General features: G+C 40.3%; 2 protein-coding genes across 6 annotated transcripts in view; one reads left to right on the top strand and one right to left on the bottom strand.

Moving 5' to 3' along the window:
- The window catches only part of lama2 (laminin, alpha 2), a 250,998-nt gene extending 235,549 nt beyond the window's left edge, over positions 1 to 15,449 (top strand). For 4 of the 5 annotated variants that reach the window (XM_079887440.1, XM_079887439.1, XM_079887438.1 and 1 more), the window contains 9 exons: positions 3,338 to 3,518; positions 5,375 to 5,437; positions 5,837 to 5,949; positions 6,030 to 6,219; positions 6,766 to 6,924; positions 7,076 to 7,229; positions 12,845 to 12,975; positions 13,047 to 13,269; positions 14,243 to 15,449. In XM_079887440.1, the coding sequence (XP_079743566.1) occupies positions 3,338 to 3,518; positions 5,375 to 5,437; positions 5,837 to 5,949; positions 6,030 to 6,219; positions 6,766 to 6,924; positions 7,076 to 7,229; positions 12,845 to 12,975; positions 13,047 to 13,269; positions 14,243 to 14,397 (1,369 nt within the window). In that variant the 3' untranslated portion in view covers positions 14,398 to 15,449. The remainder of the gene's footprint in view (positions 1 to 3,337; positions 3,519 to 5,374; positions 5,438 to 5,836; positions 5,950 to 6,029; positions 6,220 to 6,765; positions 6,925 to 7,075; positions 7,230 to 12,844; positions 12,976 to 13,046; positions 13,270 to 14,242) is intronic. The other variant, XM_079887437.1, reaches the window with a different exon arrangement.
- Positions 15,450 to 16,683: 1,234 nt separating this feature from the next.
- The window catches only part of LOC307168603 (uncharacterized protein), a gene marked incomplete at its 5' end in the record, with an annotated part of 45,552 nt that continues 43,726 nt past the window's right edge, over positions 16,684 to 18,509 (bottom strand). The window contains 3 exons of the mRNA XM_079888732.1: positions 16,684 to 16,913; positions 16,995 to 17,240; positions 17,911 to 18,005. Of these exons, the coding sequence (XP_079744858.1) occupies positions 16,827 to 16,913; positions 16,995 to 17,240; positions 17,911 to 18,005 (428 nt within the window). The 3' untranslated portion in view covers positions 16,684 to 16,826. The remainder of the gene's footprint in view (positions 16,914 to 16,994; positions 17,241 to 17,910; positions 18,006 to 18,509) is intronic.

Genomic DNA, 18,509 nt, shown 5'->3' with positions numbered 1-18,509 from the left:
ACTATAAAGATAACGATAACTATATTTGCGTCCACACCAACGAACGATAACTATAAAGATAACGAGAACTATATTAGTGTTCACACCAACGAACGATAACTATAAAGATAACGAGAACTATATTAGTGTTCACACCAACGAACGATAACTATAAAGATAACGAGAACTATATTAGTGTTCACACCAACGAACGATAACTATAAAGATAACGATAACTATATTAGTGTTCACACCAACGAACGATAACTATAAAGATAACGATAACTATATTAGTGTTCACACCAACGAACGATAACTATAAAGATAACGATAACTATATTTGCGTCCACACCAACGAACGATAACTATAAAGATAACGATAACTATATTAGCGTCCACACCAACGAACGATAACTATAAAGATAACGATAACTATATTAGCGTCCACACCAACGAACGATAACTATAAAGATAACGATAACTATATTTGCGTCCACACCAACGAACGATAACTATAAAGATAACGAGAACTATATTAGTGTTCACACCAACGAACGATAACTATAAAGATAACGAGAACTATATTAGTGTTCACACCAACGAACGATAACTATAAAGATAACGAGAACTATATTAGTGTTCACACCAACGAACGATAACTATAAAGATAACGATAACTATATTTGTGTTCACACCAACGAACGATAACTATAAAGATAACGAGAACTATATTAGTGTTCACACCAACGAACGATAACTATAAAGATAACGATAACTATATTAGTGTTCACACCAACGAACGATAACTATAAAGATAACGATAACTATATTTGCGTCCACACCAACGAACGATAACTATAAAGATAACGATAACTATATTAGCGTCCACACCAACGAACGATAACTATAAAGATAACGATAACTATATTTGCGTCCACACCAACGAACGATAACTATAAAGATAACGAGAACTATATTAGTGTTCACACCAACGAACGATAACTATAAAGATAACGAGAACTATATTAGTGTTCACACCAACGAACGATAACTATAAAGATAACGAGAACTATATTAGTGTTCACACCAACGAACGATAACTATAAAGATAACGATAACTATATTTGTGTTCACACCAACGAACGATAACGGTCTGTTTATTCTAAGCTCACGCGCTGCGGTTTCAAAGTGTGTACGACGTCATTGAACATGTTTTCACAGCTTTAACCAGCAGGTGTCCATTTTCTTGAAAAGGGGCTTGACTTGTCAAACAGTGGTGGATTTTTCTGGACCTCTGCGATTAACTTCTCCACGATGTAATGGATTCTGATTGGCTGTCAGTGTTTTATCGTTCAACAGCTGGAAAAAAGTCGTTCTGAAAGTGATCGTTTCTCTATGTCATTAGCATTATAGCTGTGGTGTGAACTCTGCTATTCTTTAATACTGAGAACGATTTTTAGCACTATATCTTTATCATTATCTTTATCGTTATCGTCCTTGGTGTGAACTGGCCTTTACGCTTACAGCTTCTGTGTTGGAGTTATATGGGTTAAAGGGTTTGTTCACCCAAAAATGAAATTTCTGTCATTAATTTAAATTTAAATTAATGACAGACATAAATTTCTCACTCTCATGTCATTCCAAACCCGTAAGACCTTCGTTCATCTTCAGAACACAAATGAAGATATTTTTGATGAAATCTGATAGCTTTCTGAACCATCCATAGGTAGCAACGTCATTGCAACTTTCAAGGCCCAGAAAGGTAGTAAAGACATCATTAAAATTGTTCATGTGACTACGGTGGTTCAACCTTAAAGGGTTAGTTCACCCAAAAATGAAAATTCTGTCAGTAATTACTCTCCCTCATGTTGTTCCAACCCCGTAAGACCTTCGTTCATCTTCAGAACACAAATTAAGATATTTTTGATTAAATCTGAGAGCTGGCTCACTCTATAACTTGCTGGCCCAGAAAATGCATTAAAGACATCGTTAATATAGTCCAAGTGACTCCAGTGGCTCAATCTTAAGTTTATAAAGCGACGAAAATACTTTTTGTGAGCAAAAAAACCTCAAAATAACGACTTTATTCCACTTTTCATTTCCTTCTCTCTGGGCCTCGAGTTGGTTCACGTAGTGTTTTAGCGCAGCGCGTCTGTGTTGTACGTCACACGTACGCTCACTATTGGCCGACGCTGGTCATGTGTGTGGTACGTGTGACGTGCAACACAGACGCGCTGCGCTAAAACACTACGTGAAAAAACTTGAGGATTTTTATTCAACAATCTCTTCTCTTCCATGTAAATTTCCTACGTTTACGTAATGTAAATTGACGTATTATTGGCCGGCTCCTGCAGTCAGCATCACACGCATGTCGTGGTGCTCACATGACCAGCGTCGGCCAATAATGAGCCGGCGTTCTGACGCAGAACCTGGAAGCGCTGCACTGCGTTTACACCACGTCAGCAGTGTTGGAGAATTACGTGGAAGAGAACAGATTGTTCAATGAAGTGTTTAGTACAAAAAGTATTCATAACAACATTCATATTCCATTAATGTTGAACCACTGTAGTCACATGGACTATTTTAACGATGTCTTTACTACCTCTCTGGGCCTTGAAAGTTGCACTGACATTGCAGTCTATGACTGGTTCAGAAACCTCTCGGATTTTATCAAAAATATCTTCATTTGTGTTCTGAAGATGAACGAAAGTCTTACGGGTTTGGAACGACATGAGGGTGAGAAATTAATGACACAGATTTCATTTTTGGGTGAACTGACCCGTTAATGCGTATTCATGCATTAGTTTGGCATTGTAAAACTAGTTTTGTTCACTCATAGCACTAGCAGATTTCTCCTGGCCACAATGTTAGCAAGTCTGCTATACAGATAATAGCATGGCAAAGACATTAGCAAGCCTTCCAAGCTTTTCGAGGTCACCTTTAGCAGCTCGAGATAAATGTAGCAGATAACCTCCAGAGCACAATTCACTGCAGTGTGTCACGACTGGATCGTGCTGTAGTGACACAGCGAGAGAAACCCAGCGACCGGTGTAAACACTGACCCATTTTTCCCAGCCTCCAGTGGCTGTAGATTAAAGGTCTTGTTTGCAGTTTTGAGGTGCAGTCATAAGCTAAACGCTGTATGACATTAACAATCACAGTTTTTCTTGCTCTAATGAGGAGTATGAATCTCTGCCAGTGGTCTTTTCCACTAGAGCGAACCCCATTGCCCTCTACCGCACTCATTTAAATGAGTCTGTCCTTGCTCATAACTGTGTTCATTATTCACCTGATTGGAGTCACGTTGTGTCATCATTCCCTCAAGTGTGGATGTGTGTTGTGTGTGTCGATGAAACAGCCCAGTGGATTTCTCCCAGCCCGTGGCCTTTGAGAACGCAGAGATTGGTCAGTGCCCTGACCTGGCCCCGCCTCCAGCCCCGCCCGAGATCCCTGAGGAGGAGGAGGAGGAGGAAGAGGCTCCATCCAAACCAGTGCTGACACCTACAGAAGCAGCTCGACCTCGGCCACCAGCATCCACTGTACGTCCTGACAAAGGCATTGTGGGTAGAGAGTCCTGTGTGATTCCTGTAATTAGTTCACACACTTACACCTCTCAGTAAAAGTCTATACTCTGCTGGTGATGGGTAAGTCCAGACTTGAATGTGTAGGAAATGTTGGCACATGCATTTCCCCCAGAGCCATTTGTCATGTACCATTTGTGTTTCCATGGAAGAACTAAGAGCTAAATTCATTATCACTGACCTTAAAAGGGTAAACACTGATTAACATGTAGGGCTGCTTGATTTGAGGGATCCCCCCCCCCCCCCACACACACACACCCCAACATTGCACACCCTCTCCCAATTGGGACATTTATAACAGAAGAGGTCATTTGCAAGTACTCCATTCTTGTTCATTTTCATAAATCATGTTTTTTATTATTATTGTGCATCCAAGTAATATCAATCAAACTGCAGCTGGGTTGTTTTGATTAATAATAATAATAACTTTAAAAAATACAGGTAAATTACAAAATTAAAGTTAATTGAAAGTGCTTTAATATGTTAAAAGTTTTTTGTTTTTTTTAGCAGAGCAGAGACATTCACATTTCATCTTTCTGAGTCAAACAAAACCAAGTATTGCTATGATAAATAATACAACACTCGGTTAATCTTCATAACGTTAATCTCCTCAGCTGACATAGACGCCTAACAAACTTTGTTGTTGTGATAACGTACACGCAGTACAGAGAGCTTTTCCCTCACCACTAAACGAGCTGCTTTAGTAAGGGTCCGTGAAAATGTTTCAGGTTTTATTTTCCTTTTACGCCCTGAAGAAGATATCACGAGTTCATCAAGCTCATTGAAATTATCCATCCTCCATCACTTTTAGTCAGCTTTGACGAAACTCGTCTTTTCAAAGTGACATCTGACCTGAATACTGCGCGCTGAGTCGCTAAAACGGACTTATCGTGTTGTGTTCACCAACAAGGGTGCGAGTCTGTTTCTGCTGTAAAACATGAACTCGCGATGCCTTGACAGCGGACAATACCGGCTTTTGTGAAAAAAACTTGTTTAGGGTTCAGTCAGTCTTGTCAGGCGTCTATTTCAGATGAGGAGATTAACGTTATAAAGACACACCGGCAGGCGGTTGGTGAGTAAACGAAAATGTGCGCTTTGGCGGAAGGATGTTACGTGAGAATGTGGAGAGTGTCAAAATTAAGGTGTATATCGATATTTTAAGTGTGGAATCGATACATCGTATCGTTAGACGTTATACCGATGCATCGATCCATATCGATGTATCATTACACCCCTAATAGTTGATACATGTTTGAATTTCCAAAGGCACATGATAAGCAGCTCAAACTGTGCCTGCATTAACCTCTGAACCGAGATCCTGGAAACACAGTGCTGCGCTTCGCTCTGAAACACACAGCGCATTTATTCATTGAATTAATTCACAGCCTTTGCAACTTGATAATCGCACTAAGCCAAATGACAAATTGCTGAAGAGATCAGTGTGCATGTCCACGCTGGTCCAGCTGATGGAGAGTGTGACCATCATGCTGACACTCGTTGATGAAGGAAGTCTTGACTCTCATTCCTAGTTTGCATACTTTAGTACATGAATTAGATCAAAAACCTATGGGCACATTAAGTCCAAGAAAGAAAATGTGTTTCGTTTATAGGTATGCACGTTTGAATATATAGTCTTTCTGAACAAAGTGACATCGCCAAATTAAATGTGCAGTATTTTTGTATAGATCTCATTTATAACACATTGATTCAATGTTTCATTTCTCTTTCAATGCTATAATGACGGGCATGTGAGTGATGTTTGTGAAAGCTTCATCTGAGCTCTTCTGTCTCTTTCTGCTGCTGTCTGCTACCAGGCCACGCCCCTCACCAAGGCCACGCCCCTCACAGACACGCCCACCAGTGTCAAAGAGCCCACGGTACTAACCTACTCACACAAACACACACGGTCATTAGAGATATAGTGTGAATACAGCGGTTCCTCCATTCAGAGGCACATCGTTTGGCGTTTGATTGACTGTGGCAGTGAGCTTTCATCTGCTTCTGCTGTTTCTGCAGCTTAGCTTTAGGAGGAGTCTCAGTGTTGTTCAACAAGCTCTTTTATCTCACAAGACAACTCAATAGCTCATCTGTGACTCCAGTGAGGACACAGCACCTCCATTAGCTGTTCTCTGGCTCCATCTGCTGCCTCTAAACTGTAAAATAGCAGTCAAACATTTCTGAAACTCATGCTTAGTATTTGTTGTAGTGTTTTTTTGCCGTCTTGGTGGTTCAGAACTCTGGAACGTTTGACTGACACATGCTCTGTCCAATCACAGGTGTCGTGTGCAGCAGAGGCGGAGCCTGTCGTCCTGGAGCTGGCCAAACAGTTTGGTCTATCCAGAAACAGTCACATGGCCTTTGAGTTTGACGACAGAAAGGTGAAGAACAGGTGAGTGTGAGTTATCCTCCTCCTCCTCCTCATCCTCCTCCCCCTCCTCATGTGTGTGTGTGTGTGTGTGTGTGTATCAGGCTGTTGATGGAGTTCGAGTTGCGCACCGAAGCAGAATCTGGGCTGGTGTTCTACATGGCCAGGATAAACCACGCTGACTTCGCCACCGTCCAGCTGAAGGAGGGCATGGCTCACCTGAGCTTCGACCTGGGCAGCGGAAACACCTCCGTCAGCGTGCCACGCATCATCAACGACGGCCAGTGGCACAAGGTCAGAGCTTTCGCCCTTTGACCCCTGATGTATGACACTGAGAGGAAAGCTTTTGCCTAATCCAGATACAAGATGTTGTGATGTTCTGTGATGGTAGAGGAGATTCATAGGTCGTGTTAGGACAGACACATACTTTATGCAAGTATATTTAGCCAGAACGTCACTTTAAGATTATATAAATTGATACTTTTATCCAGCAAGGATGCATTACATTTATCAAAAGGGACATTTATAATGTTACATACGTTTTTTTATTTCAAATAAATGCTGTTCTTTTGAACTAGTAAAATGTATAACGGTTTCCACAGAAATATGAAGCAGCGCAACCTTTTTTCATCATTGATAATAATCACAAATGTTAAATACATTTATATGTTAATTACATTGTAATAATATTTCACTGTTTTTACTATATTTTTGATCAAATAAATGCATCCTTGGTGAGCAGAAGAGGCTTCTTTCAGAAACAAAAAACATCTCACCGACCCCAAACATTTGAACGTGTGTGTGTGTGTGTGTGTTGATTTCTCGTCTCTCTGCGTGCAGATCCGTGTGACGAGAGACAAGCAGAGAGGGATTCTCACCATCGACGGCCTCTACTCCAAACACACCACCAGCCCGAAGAAAGCCGATATTCTGGATGTGGTGGGAATGTTGTACGTGGGTGGTTTACCTCTCAACTACACCACCAAACGCATCGGACCTGTGAGTGTGACGCCTCAAACACACATTCATAAGAGTCGAAACACCTTTAATGGCCACTGTAGGCTATATGGCTCTGCTTATGTCATTTTAATACACACGTGAATGATTTGTGTCCGGTGGACACTGTGTGACGCTGCCTGTGCTTTTGCAGGTGCTGTACAGTATTGACGCTTGCATCAGGAACTTCAGGATGATGGGTCAGGCCTTGGACTTGGGGAATCCCACATCCAGCTACCGTGTGGGCTCCTGTTTCGCCAACCCAGAGAAAGGAACTTATTTTGATGGCACAGGTTACGCCAAAGCTGGTGAGGCTCAATATTTCACTCCTTTACAGCCAGTCATTTAAAGTGCCCCCATTATGCTTTTTTAAAGTGTCCTAATGTTGTTGTGGAGTCTCCTACAACAGGTTTACATGCATCAAAGGTCAAAAAACGGTTTAATTTCCTCATAATATACATTTGCACATCACCACATTTTCAATGACTCTCAAACGACTCGTCAGATGAATCAATCTCTCTAAATCCCTCCTTTCCGTGAGCTACTCTGCTCTGATTGGCCAGACAGCTCAGTCTGTTGTGATTGGACTACCGCGTACAGCCCGTGTACGCCCATTGCCATAACAACATCAGCTGTCCTGAGGCTTCCTACACCATAAACTAAACACAGAGTCCAATAATGAAACACTGGAAGAACTAGTTATTCAGCCCGAACCTCCATCGCAAGGACGACTCGAGCAGGACTCAGTGTTTCTCAGTGATACACTACTCAGTTTGAGGGACATTATATGAGATGTTGCAACTGTAATTCCTCACCATCAGCATTAACAAGTGCATGTTCATCAACAAACTGATTATTTTACTTGTACTTATTTATTTACTGAGTATTTTTCTAATTTATTGCGGTGAACATGTGGAAACTGTATCAATAACAGTGCACACATTAGCCAAGCTCTAGTGTGAATGACTGATGTAACATAGATGTTGGTGAAACAAATCTTGCTCCAAGCTTAATCCTTCCTCAAAGTAGTGAGAACGACAGACGATCTGCATTAATAGACACAGTTTTAGGTAATAGTGGCCCACAACTGATCAGCAGAAGTATTTCAGTAAGACAGTGATAACGCGAGTTAGCCAGAAGAAGGAGACCTACACAATATTAAATCAAAACTAAGTATTTTGAACACCATCTTTCAAGCGTTTTGTGAATCCTGCATTGAACTCCGAGATTTGAGAAGCAGTCATCAGTGAAATAAAGGGAACACAGCAAAAGTTTAGGATTATACTGCTGTGATACCGTGGTAAAGATTAATTTTAATCACTGATTCTTCACATGCTCGTCCTTGGGCAGTGAAAAGAAACTGGCTTTACCTTCACATTGTAGAGCACAGCGTCTCCTGGACATGAAGCTATTCAGTGTCCACTGGAATCATCTGAAGTGTTTGAGGTTCAAGTTTTCCCTGGTGTCTCTGTGAGCGCAATAAGTGGGCGGGCAATATGCTAATGTTTCGTTTTGACGTCACAACGAAACAGCTTATGACTCGTTTGAAAAACAATTCATTTCACTGACTCAGAGTCGACTCCTACCTTTGAAAGACAATAACTTTATATACGGTGCACTTTCAGATTTAAAACTTTGCAGGATGTTTTCATGCACTTAGAGCTGTTACACACTACATGAAAGGTCATTTTCAAAAATCCATAATAGGGGCCCTTTAACAAAAACGTACTGGAGCACACATGGAAGTGTGATTAGGGTTGGGTATCGTTTGAATTTGAACAATTCCGATTCCTATTTCGATTCTGCTTATCGATTACGATTCTTATCGATTCCTAATTTTAGTTCCAATAAGGCAAAAAAAACAAACAAAAAAAACAGATATCGTTCACATTTAGTCTTGTTGTAAAAAATAAAAACTATCAAATTAATCAAAAGGCTAAAGAACACACAAAGATCGTTTGCCTGTGGTTTAAAAATACCATAGAAAAACAACTAGCCCAACTAATAAAAATTTCAAGCATTAAAGACAATGAACACTCAAAAGAACAAATAAAAAATTAGCAATCACAACAAATAGGTACAACTGAAAAAAGATACGATTAAATAAACTGTTTTTTCAGATTTTCAGGTATTCAGATGTAAAATAACACTTTATAAACAAAATATACATTACATTGTTTGATTAGTGTTATAGAGACGGCTGCAGGAATATTAGCGTTATTATAGATCAGGGCTCCAAACAAAAAAATCAATTAAGGAGCCAATGGCTCCTATAGGGGAAAAAAACAGGCGCCAAATATTTTTTTTAAGAGCCACATAACAATGCACTTACTTTTAGTCACCCTGTTGTGTGCATGTCTCTCCTCTTCTTACAGTTTCAGCATTTTCATCTTGTGAATGTTCTGGGAACTGGAGCTTATTTGGTAACTGAATGTCACTTCCGACTTATGAACTATTTCATAAGTTCATATTTTGGCGCTTTCACTCAGTGAAACGTTCACGCAAAGCATCTCATTTCATGACGTTAACAAAACAAATGAAGCGATAGGCTAGGGGTGGGCGATATGGCAAAAATATCATATCACGATTTTTTTCAGGAAAATCACAATTCACGATTTTATCACGATTCCTTTTTATGTTGGTTTTACTATTTTGTGACTGAGCATTACAGCCAAACTAATGTCCATATTTTAAAAACAAAGCCTTAGGTAACAAAATATAAAATAAAAAAGAATGGCAGAAAGGGGCGAAGATAAAAAATGTAGTCATTATTTTCTTTGTTATTAAATATTCAGATCAAAGATAAACATTACACATACACAACTTAATATACAAATGAAATAAAGAGTGTTTTGTTTTCAGCTACAGTAGGTGTATTTAACAGTAGCATTACAGCAGAGTAATTTTCTCTTTGCATTTTGTTGTTTCATTAACATTAAAGGGATAGTTCTAAAAATTCAAATTGTCATAATTTACTCTCTCAAGTTGTTTTAAACTTGAATATTTTTTTTTTCTTCTGTTGAAAATAAAAGTTATTTGGACGAATGTGGGTAACCAAACAGTTGATGTCCCCAGTGACTTCCATAGTATATTTTTCTCCTTTGGAAGTCAATGGGGACCAGCTACTGTTTGGTTACCCACATTCTTCAAATTATTAATATTAGAAAATATTAGAAGGAAATTAATACAGTTTTGGAACAACATTAGAGTGCGTAAATAATGAGATAATTTTTATTTTTGGGTGAACTATCCCTTTAAGGACAAGCGGCAGCGTGTTTACTATTGCTACTGTCTCTTTAAGAGCTGAGCGCGACACGTCTAATGTACACGCATTTGACAAGCAGGTTTTCTCTCAATTTTCTCAAGTTTGCTTTCACTTTAGACATAACCGACTTTGTTTATGTAAACCTTGTGTGTATTTAACAGTATTAGCACAATAAGACTCGAAAGATAACTTAGTCCAGTATCCAGGCGCTGGTAGACAGGCTTTTAGTGCATGTGAGCTTCACACACGCGCTGAGAAACGCACACGTTAGAACAGCGCATCAGCACGCAAATTAAATGTTTAACCGACAAGGCATTAAAGCACATGCAAATTAATAACTTTTGTGAACTGCAGTGTCCCGTTCCGCTGCGTTAACATTTCATGTGAATATACGTCGCGTTGTTCAGTATGTTGGGACAGAGGCGCCAGAACAGCAACTAGAATGCACGATTCTACGATATTTCTTCAAAAGCAGATCGTGGAGACATTTTAATCGTCCATGATCAAAAATCGTCATATCGCACACCCCTACGATAGGCTACTGGTTATAAAACATGCACGTAGGATGCAAATTTTACAATCAAAGGGATTAAATTTCTATTGTCGCCAATGGCGACCTTGGCAGAAATTTCACTCGCAAATAAATATTTTTGGTCGCAAATGCGACCATTTTAGTCGCAGTTTGGAGCCCTGTAGAGACGGCCGCGGGAATATTAGTGTTATTATAGAGACGGCCGCGGGAATATTAGCGTTATTATAGAGACGGCCGCGGGAATATTAGCGTTATTATAGAGACGGCCGCAGGAATATTAGCGTTATTATAGACGGCCGCGGGAATATTAGCGTTATTATAGACGGCCGCGGGAATATTAGCGTTATTATAGAGACGGCCGCGGGAATATTAGCGTTATTATAGACGGCCGCGGGAATATTAGCGTTATTATAGAGACGGCCGCGGGAATATTAGCGTTATTATAGAGACGGCCGCGGGAATATTAGCGTTATTATAGAGGCGGCCGCAGGAATATTAGCGTTATTATAGACGGCCGCGGGAATATTAGCGTTATTATAGACGGCCGCGGGAATATTAGCGTTATTATAGAGACGGCCGCGGGAATATTAGCGTTATTATAGAGGCGGCCGCGGGAATATTAGCGTTATTATAGACGGCCGCGGGAATATTAGCGTTATTATAGACGGCCGCGGGAATATTAGCGTTATTATAGAGGCGGCCGCGGGAATATTAGCGTTATTATAGAGGCGGCCGCGGGAATATTAGCGTTATTATAGAGACGGCCGCGGGAATATTAGCGTTATTATAGAGGCGGCCGCAGGAATATTAGCGTTATTATAGACGGCCGCGGGAATATTAGCGTTATTATAGACGGCCGCGGGAATATTAGCGTTATTATAGAGACGGCCGCGGGAATATTAGCGTTATTATAGAGGCGGCCGCAGGAATATTAGCGTTATTATAGAGACGGCCGCGGGAATATTAGCGTTATTATAGACGGCCGCGGGAATATTAGCGTTATTATAGAGACGGCCGCGGGAATATTAGCGTTATTATAGAGGCGGCCGCGGGAATATTAGCGTTATTATAGAGACGGCCGCGGGAATATTAGCGTTATTATAGACGGCCGCGGGAATATTAGCGTTATTATAGAGACGGCCGCGGGAATATTAGCGTTATTATAGAGACGGCCGCGGGAATATTAGCGTTATTATAGAGGCGGCCGCAGGAATATTAGCGTTATTATAGAGACGGCCGCGGGAATATTAGCGTTATTAGAGACGGCCGCGGGAATATTAGCGTTATTATAGAGACGGCCGCGGGAATATTAGCGTTATTATAGAGGCGGCCGCGGGAATATTAGCGTTATTATAGAGACGGCCGCGGGAATATTAGCGTTATTATAGAGACGGCCGCGGGAATATTAGCGTTATTATAGAGACGGCCGCGGGAATATTAGCGTTATTATAGAGGCGGCCGCGGGAATATTAGCGTTATTATAGAGGCGGCCGCGGGAATATTAGCGTTATTATAGAGGCGGCCGCGGGAATATTAGCGTTATTATAGAGGCGGCCGCGGGAATATTAGCGTTATTATAGAGGCGGCCGCGGGAATATTAGCGTTATTATAGAGGCGGCCGCGGGAATATTAGCGTTATTATAGAGGCGGCCGCGGGAATATTAGCGTTATTATAGAGGCGGCCGCGGGAATATTAGCGTTATTATAGAGACGGCCGCGGGAATATTAGCGTTATTATAGAGACGGCCGCAGGAATATTAGCGTTATTATAGAGACGGCCGCAGGAATATTAGTGTTATTATAGAGACGGCCGCAGGAATATTAGCGTTATTATAGAGACGGCCGCAGGAATATTAGCGTTATTATAGAGACGGCCGTGGGAATATTAGGCTGCTGTCACTTTAAGAGTTTCACGGATCTAATATTCTGTTACACGTGTGTGTGCAGCACTGAAAACAGAGCACGAGTCGTCTTGAATGGTTTAAAGTCATATTGAAATGCTCACAAAGGAATCGATAAGAGGAATCGAAATGTAAAAAATGTATAACAAGTATCCGATTCCTGACCTCAAGTATTTGGATTTTCGATTCCCAGCCCTAAGAGTGATGCTTGTGTGTGTCGTACAGTGAGCGCCTATCGAGTGGGTAATGAGGTGTCCGTGGATCTGGAGTTCAGGACGGGTCAGGGCACCGGCGTTCTGTTAGGCGTCAGCAGCCAGAAGATGGACGGGCTGGGCATCGAACTCGTCAATGGAAAGGTCATCTAGATTTTCCTTTTGTTTTCAGTTGTTTATTTCTGAATAGTTTGTTAATGCGAGTGTCTGTGTAGCTGTTATTCCACGCTGATAACGGAGAGGGGCGCTTCACCGCTGTGCATGAGCCCGGGCAGGAGGCGGGGCTCTGTGACGGACAGTGGCACAGTGTCTCCGCCCACAAGCTGAAGCACCGGCTGGAGCTCGTCGTGGACGGCAGGAGGTCCGAGGCAGCGAGTCCAGACGTGCGCTCTGCCTCCGCCGACACCAACGACCCTGTGTATGTGGGCGGATACCCCGGTACGTCAATCAAAGTCTGTCGCCATGGTGACGTAGTTTAGAATGTTCAAACACTGAATTTTGGAGCTGGTAACAAGTTATGTAAGCAATAAGGTACGAGAGGCTGTGCTGTATCGTGAACAAGTCACGGCTGAAGGGCGTTGTTGATGCGAAGCGGAGGACATTATTACCCACGATACAGCACTGGCCTCGAGTACCTTATTGCTTTTAGGGTTTCTCAAACTCGGTCCTGGAGGGCCACTGTCCTGCACAGTTTAGCTCCAACCCTGATCAAACACACCTGAGCAAGCTAATCAATGTCTTCAGGATCACTAGAAACTCACAGCTAGGTGTGTTTGATCAGGGTTGGAGCTAAACTGTGCAGGACAGTGGCCCTCCAGGACCGAGTTTGAGAAACCCTGACTTTTATAAAGCTATTGACCAATCAGAATCAAGGACTGGAACTAACCGTTTTATAACAGCTGTAGTAAAGTAAGTTAAAAATCGAAAGAGTTAGATTGGTTCTAAAAAAAAATCTAATTTAATATTTTTCTAATAATAAATAAATTCTCCAACAATGACACTCAAATTCGGATATTTCTCCAACCCGTCATTTAGTTGCTCGTTCTCATTTACACCCTAAAGGAACAAACTTCTGTTGAAAAACCTCATGTCATGACAGCAGTCCTGGGAACGGCAGTTGTTTATTTAAACATTATTATAAAAAAAAAAATTACAAATACCAAATGTATTGAAAATATGATTTTAAAGCCTCTTAAGGAAAAGTGAAATTTTAACTCTTTTTGTCAATGTATTATAGAGGAGGAGTTTGGTGGGAAAATCCCAAAATACAGAAGTTTCTCTTCAAAATTAGGAACAGACAATTACAAGTTTCAGTTTTTATAGATTTAACTAGTGTTTAAATCATCTGAGCGGACAGAAACATTCACATAATTGAATAAATGAGAGAGATGTGTTTGTGTGTTTGTTGCAGAGGGTCTGAAGCAGTTTGGGCTCACCATAAACACACCGTTTAAAGGCTGCATGAGGAATGTGAAGATCACTAAAGCTGGGAAGACTCTGGAGGTTCAGATGAACAAAGTCCTGGAGCTCAAAGGAGTTCAACCACTCACCTGCCCTGCTAGTTAACACACACACACACACACACACACACACACACACACACACACACACACACACACACACACACACACACATCTAACAAAATACAGTCTCGCCTGATTCATTTTGCTGCCGCTCAAAGGGAATCAGTTCAAGCAACAATCTACAATTCTGAGAACAGAAATATTCACAGAAATAACTGAATAGCCAAATAACACAAGGAATAATTAAAAAACAAACAAACAAACAAACAAACAGCTGGACAAACCAAAGACTATAGAAAACCAGATCTAAACCAGTCTGATGTCATTGGAGAACATTTATACTTTACAGTAAGGTCCCATTAGTTAACTTTAGTTAATGCATTAACATTAACTTACAATGAGCAATACATTTGTTACATAATGTATTAATCTTTGTTCATGTTAGTTAATAAAAATTTAATTATTCATTGTTAGCTGCATCTGTTAATATTATTTAATGGACCTGAGCTAAGATGAACTATTTAATAACGTATTAGTAAATGATGAAATTAATAACTAATGTACTGTAGTTGACTAATGGAACCTTATTGTTAAGTGTTACCAACTTTTTATGCTGTAGTTTGTAATAAAAGTATACTTGTGTATTTGTGTGTTAAAGAACTAAAACCAAAATACTGATGTGGTAAAACATCAAGCACTTCTACCAAAGTCTTGAAGAGCAAAGCTGTTGAAGAGTGAATGACTTGAGGAATCGACACATTAAGAGTTCAGCAACTCAGTAAACTACACTCCTACACTGAAGTGTGTGTACAAAACACTCCGGCATATTCATCAGCACATCATCAACAAGCTTCATAAACGTGTTACTAGTAGTTACATTGCAACCTCTTCACAATGAATTTGTCCTACAAAAAAATCAGAAATATAAAAACGGCCCAGACAGCAACATAGTGTTGGCCCAAATCCAGGAAAGATAAGAAAGTAGGCCAGATCAAACTGAACGTCAGATTTCAATGTGACCTCGTTATGAACGTAGCCTAAAATATCAACCTACACTTGAGGAATCACTTCATCTGAGAGCGCTGCGTATAGCCATAGAGATCAACAGACAGACATGATGTGTCGAGATCTCAGACACTCTTCTCTGTCAGGTCTCAGAGTGTGTGTTTTTTGCATCTACTGTGTAATGATCAGTATTTCAAAATAAAGAAATATCCCCTCTGATGGCACTTAATATGGGCTGCTGTGTGTTTCCATTCACTGTGTCCAAATCATCATCATATTGAGCAATTTATGCTAAGTTATTTATGTGAAAGTAATCTAGCCTTCTTACCAATATCTTTATTTATATGATATTTATATGGGTAATTAGATCTATTTGAATAAGGATAAAACCTTAATGGGAGAACCTGGACTTTAATTTGGACATCTTAACTCTTTATTGCACTATTCCTCCCTGGGATCTGAAGAGGCCAAATGCTATAATAACCCTGAATCACCACAAAATTACAACAGCACACCCTCATGAATATCGGCAGAAAGCTGTAGCAAGAATAATCTTTGCTGAGCTGTGTTGGTGGCCATGATGTTGTGGCCCTCCTCCCCACGGGGTTCGGGAAAAGTTGGATTTTCCAGCTCGCTCCATTAGCGGTGAATGACTTGGCTAAGGCGAACGCTAGCGATTGGTTATGGTGCTAAACAGACCTCGAGGAGTTGACAAATAAATTTGAAATTTGTATAAAATTAAGGTAAATGTATAAATTAACAAAATACTAATTTGTTTAAAAGGTTTGTGTTGATTTCTAAATGAAAACCTCACCTCTCAAAATTATATAAATACATTTAAAAAATATACTTTAAACAATTATTGTCATTATTATTTCACCCCGTCATTTGAAACCCATATAAACAACGTCAAAACAAAACAAAACAAAAAAGAGAAATTAAATGACCTTAGTTTCCGCAAACAATACAATCTTTGCTGCCCCTTTTACACAAAGCATCAGTATTTGGGGAAAAGGTCAATTTGTAATCTAAGACAGTACCCAGACACTTGTGCTGTTCAGCACTCTGAATACCCTGCGTTGTCCCTGCGTTGAGGTGTTCAACTATAAGATCGTCCATAAAAGTCTCAGCCTCGTCTGTTACATCAACATTTCTTATTTCTGGGTCATCTCCATCATTACATTCAAAGCATGCAGATAGTCTTTAATATATACCATTTCTGGGGATTTATCAGAAGAATTCATAATCATTTGCTCTCCATTTCCAATATTTATTACAAGATAAAAATTTAACGAACTGTAAGTTTAAAGAACGTTTAGGCCCATCCTGGATTAACTAATGAGACACAAATAGATGCAGTTTCTTTTGCAGTGTCTTTATGTAAAGTAAAATCTTTAGTTTGAAGTCAGTCATGTTGTATGTGCAGTCAATGCTTTGTGGAACCATCCTAAGGCCTAGATGATGCAGTCAGCGGAGATGTGCCGAGGACCATTTCCCCTTGGCATGGTGGGGTCGTGACCTGGTGGACGAGGAGGCTGGACTGGCTGAGGAACTCTGCAAAACACACAAACATGCTGTTTGAAACGGTGCATTAGTACACTCGTAAAGCCTGTTGTGCTATGTGACATCTCTCACAGTTTTTACTGAGATGGGCAAACTGGAAGGCACAACGCAGCAGGCGGAGTTAGCTCGCTGAACCTTGTCGTCATTTCCCCTTGGCAAGATGGGGTCGTGACCTGCAAAACACACAAACATGCTGTATGAAACGGTGCATTTGTACACTTGAAAAGGAGATGTGATCACTGATGTGGTGGAGCTTTCTCTCAGCAAACAGAAAAAGAAGTCTTGACATCGCGTTGCCAGATGTTCTCCAGTCCTGGTCTAAAAGTAAAACAAAAAACACAATTGAAATGCAGTAGTTTAATGGAGAGTCAGGTCATGTTGTGCGTTATTTAAAGCAGTGGTGGGCTACTCTGGCCCTCAGCGTCCACCGTCCTGCAGATTCAGCTCCAGCATCACACCCACCAGCCTATAACGGTCTATAAGTAAACCTGAAGACTTTGGTTAAAAGATGTAGGTGTGCTTGATTAGGGTTGGAGGTAAACTCTGCACCTCAAAAGGAGACCTAAAAAAGGGTTGCCCGTTCCTGATTTAAATGTACAAAGCAGCAGTCAGTACACTATATTATATACACATTGAAGTATTATATATTTAATATTGCATTACATCATATTAGCTAAGGCTAACTGAACAAAAAAAAGCAACATTTGTCTGTCCCACCTCTGGTCCTCCTATCCTTGTTCAATTCTGGCCCAGTTCTTGCTGGTCCTCGGCCCAAAACTGGCCCACACACTGAAAACGGACACAAACAATTTCCTCCGGCCCAGATGCGGCCCACACCCTGTAAAATGACTCTTGTTTATTGATATGGCCCAATAGTGTTTACATGATAGTCTACAATCTTTTTTAAAACACTGTAAACACTGATGTTTATGTCAGGACTTGAAAGACAGAAGGAAACAAGAGGCAAAATCCAGAAAGAGCAACATACTTGTGTGTCATCTGATTTTCGAACTCCTTCATGGACAATGCCATGGGATCCCGATGCCAGTTTCTTTCCCACTTCATAAAGAGAGTCAAAGGATCCTGAAAAACACACAACAGCATGAGACTGAACACACCTGTGTAGATCAGGTGAGGAACCAACCAGTGTGAAGATCACAAATAAAATCAGGAAACAGGCTGACATTGACACATATGAATAATAATTAGCAGGTTTTGTATTTAAGTTCATGTTCCTGCTCAGCCAATTTCCAAGAACACTAGAGAGATTACAAGCACAGTCCTGATATACTGCGTTACATAGAAGTCACACAGTTATTATCTTCTAATTAATATCTGTATTTGTCCATTTATATTCTTCCTTTTTTAGCTTTTTCTAAAATGAAGAAAAATTAATAGCAAATTATTAGAAACATCTCTATGAATAACTATTAGAGCAGCACCTACTAATCAATACAATTAAAGATGAAAATAGTACAACAAATATCATCTTCAGATTTTTAAGCAGTTAATGTCAAATCATATTTATAATCGAAAGTAATAACAAAAAGAATAGAACATAGAAAATGACAGATGGCAGAAATAACA

This window comes from Squalius cephalus (assembly GCF_949319135.1).
Source record: "Squalius cephalus genome assembly, chromosome: 12".
NCBI classification, from domain to species: Eukaryota; Metazoa; Chordata; class Actinopteri; order Cypriniformes; family Leuciscidae; genus Squalius; species Squalius cephalus.
The sequence above is the reverse complement of the archived record's forward strand: the minus strand, read 5'-3'. Positions and strand labels throughout refer to the sequence as shown.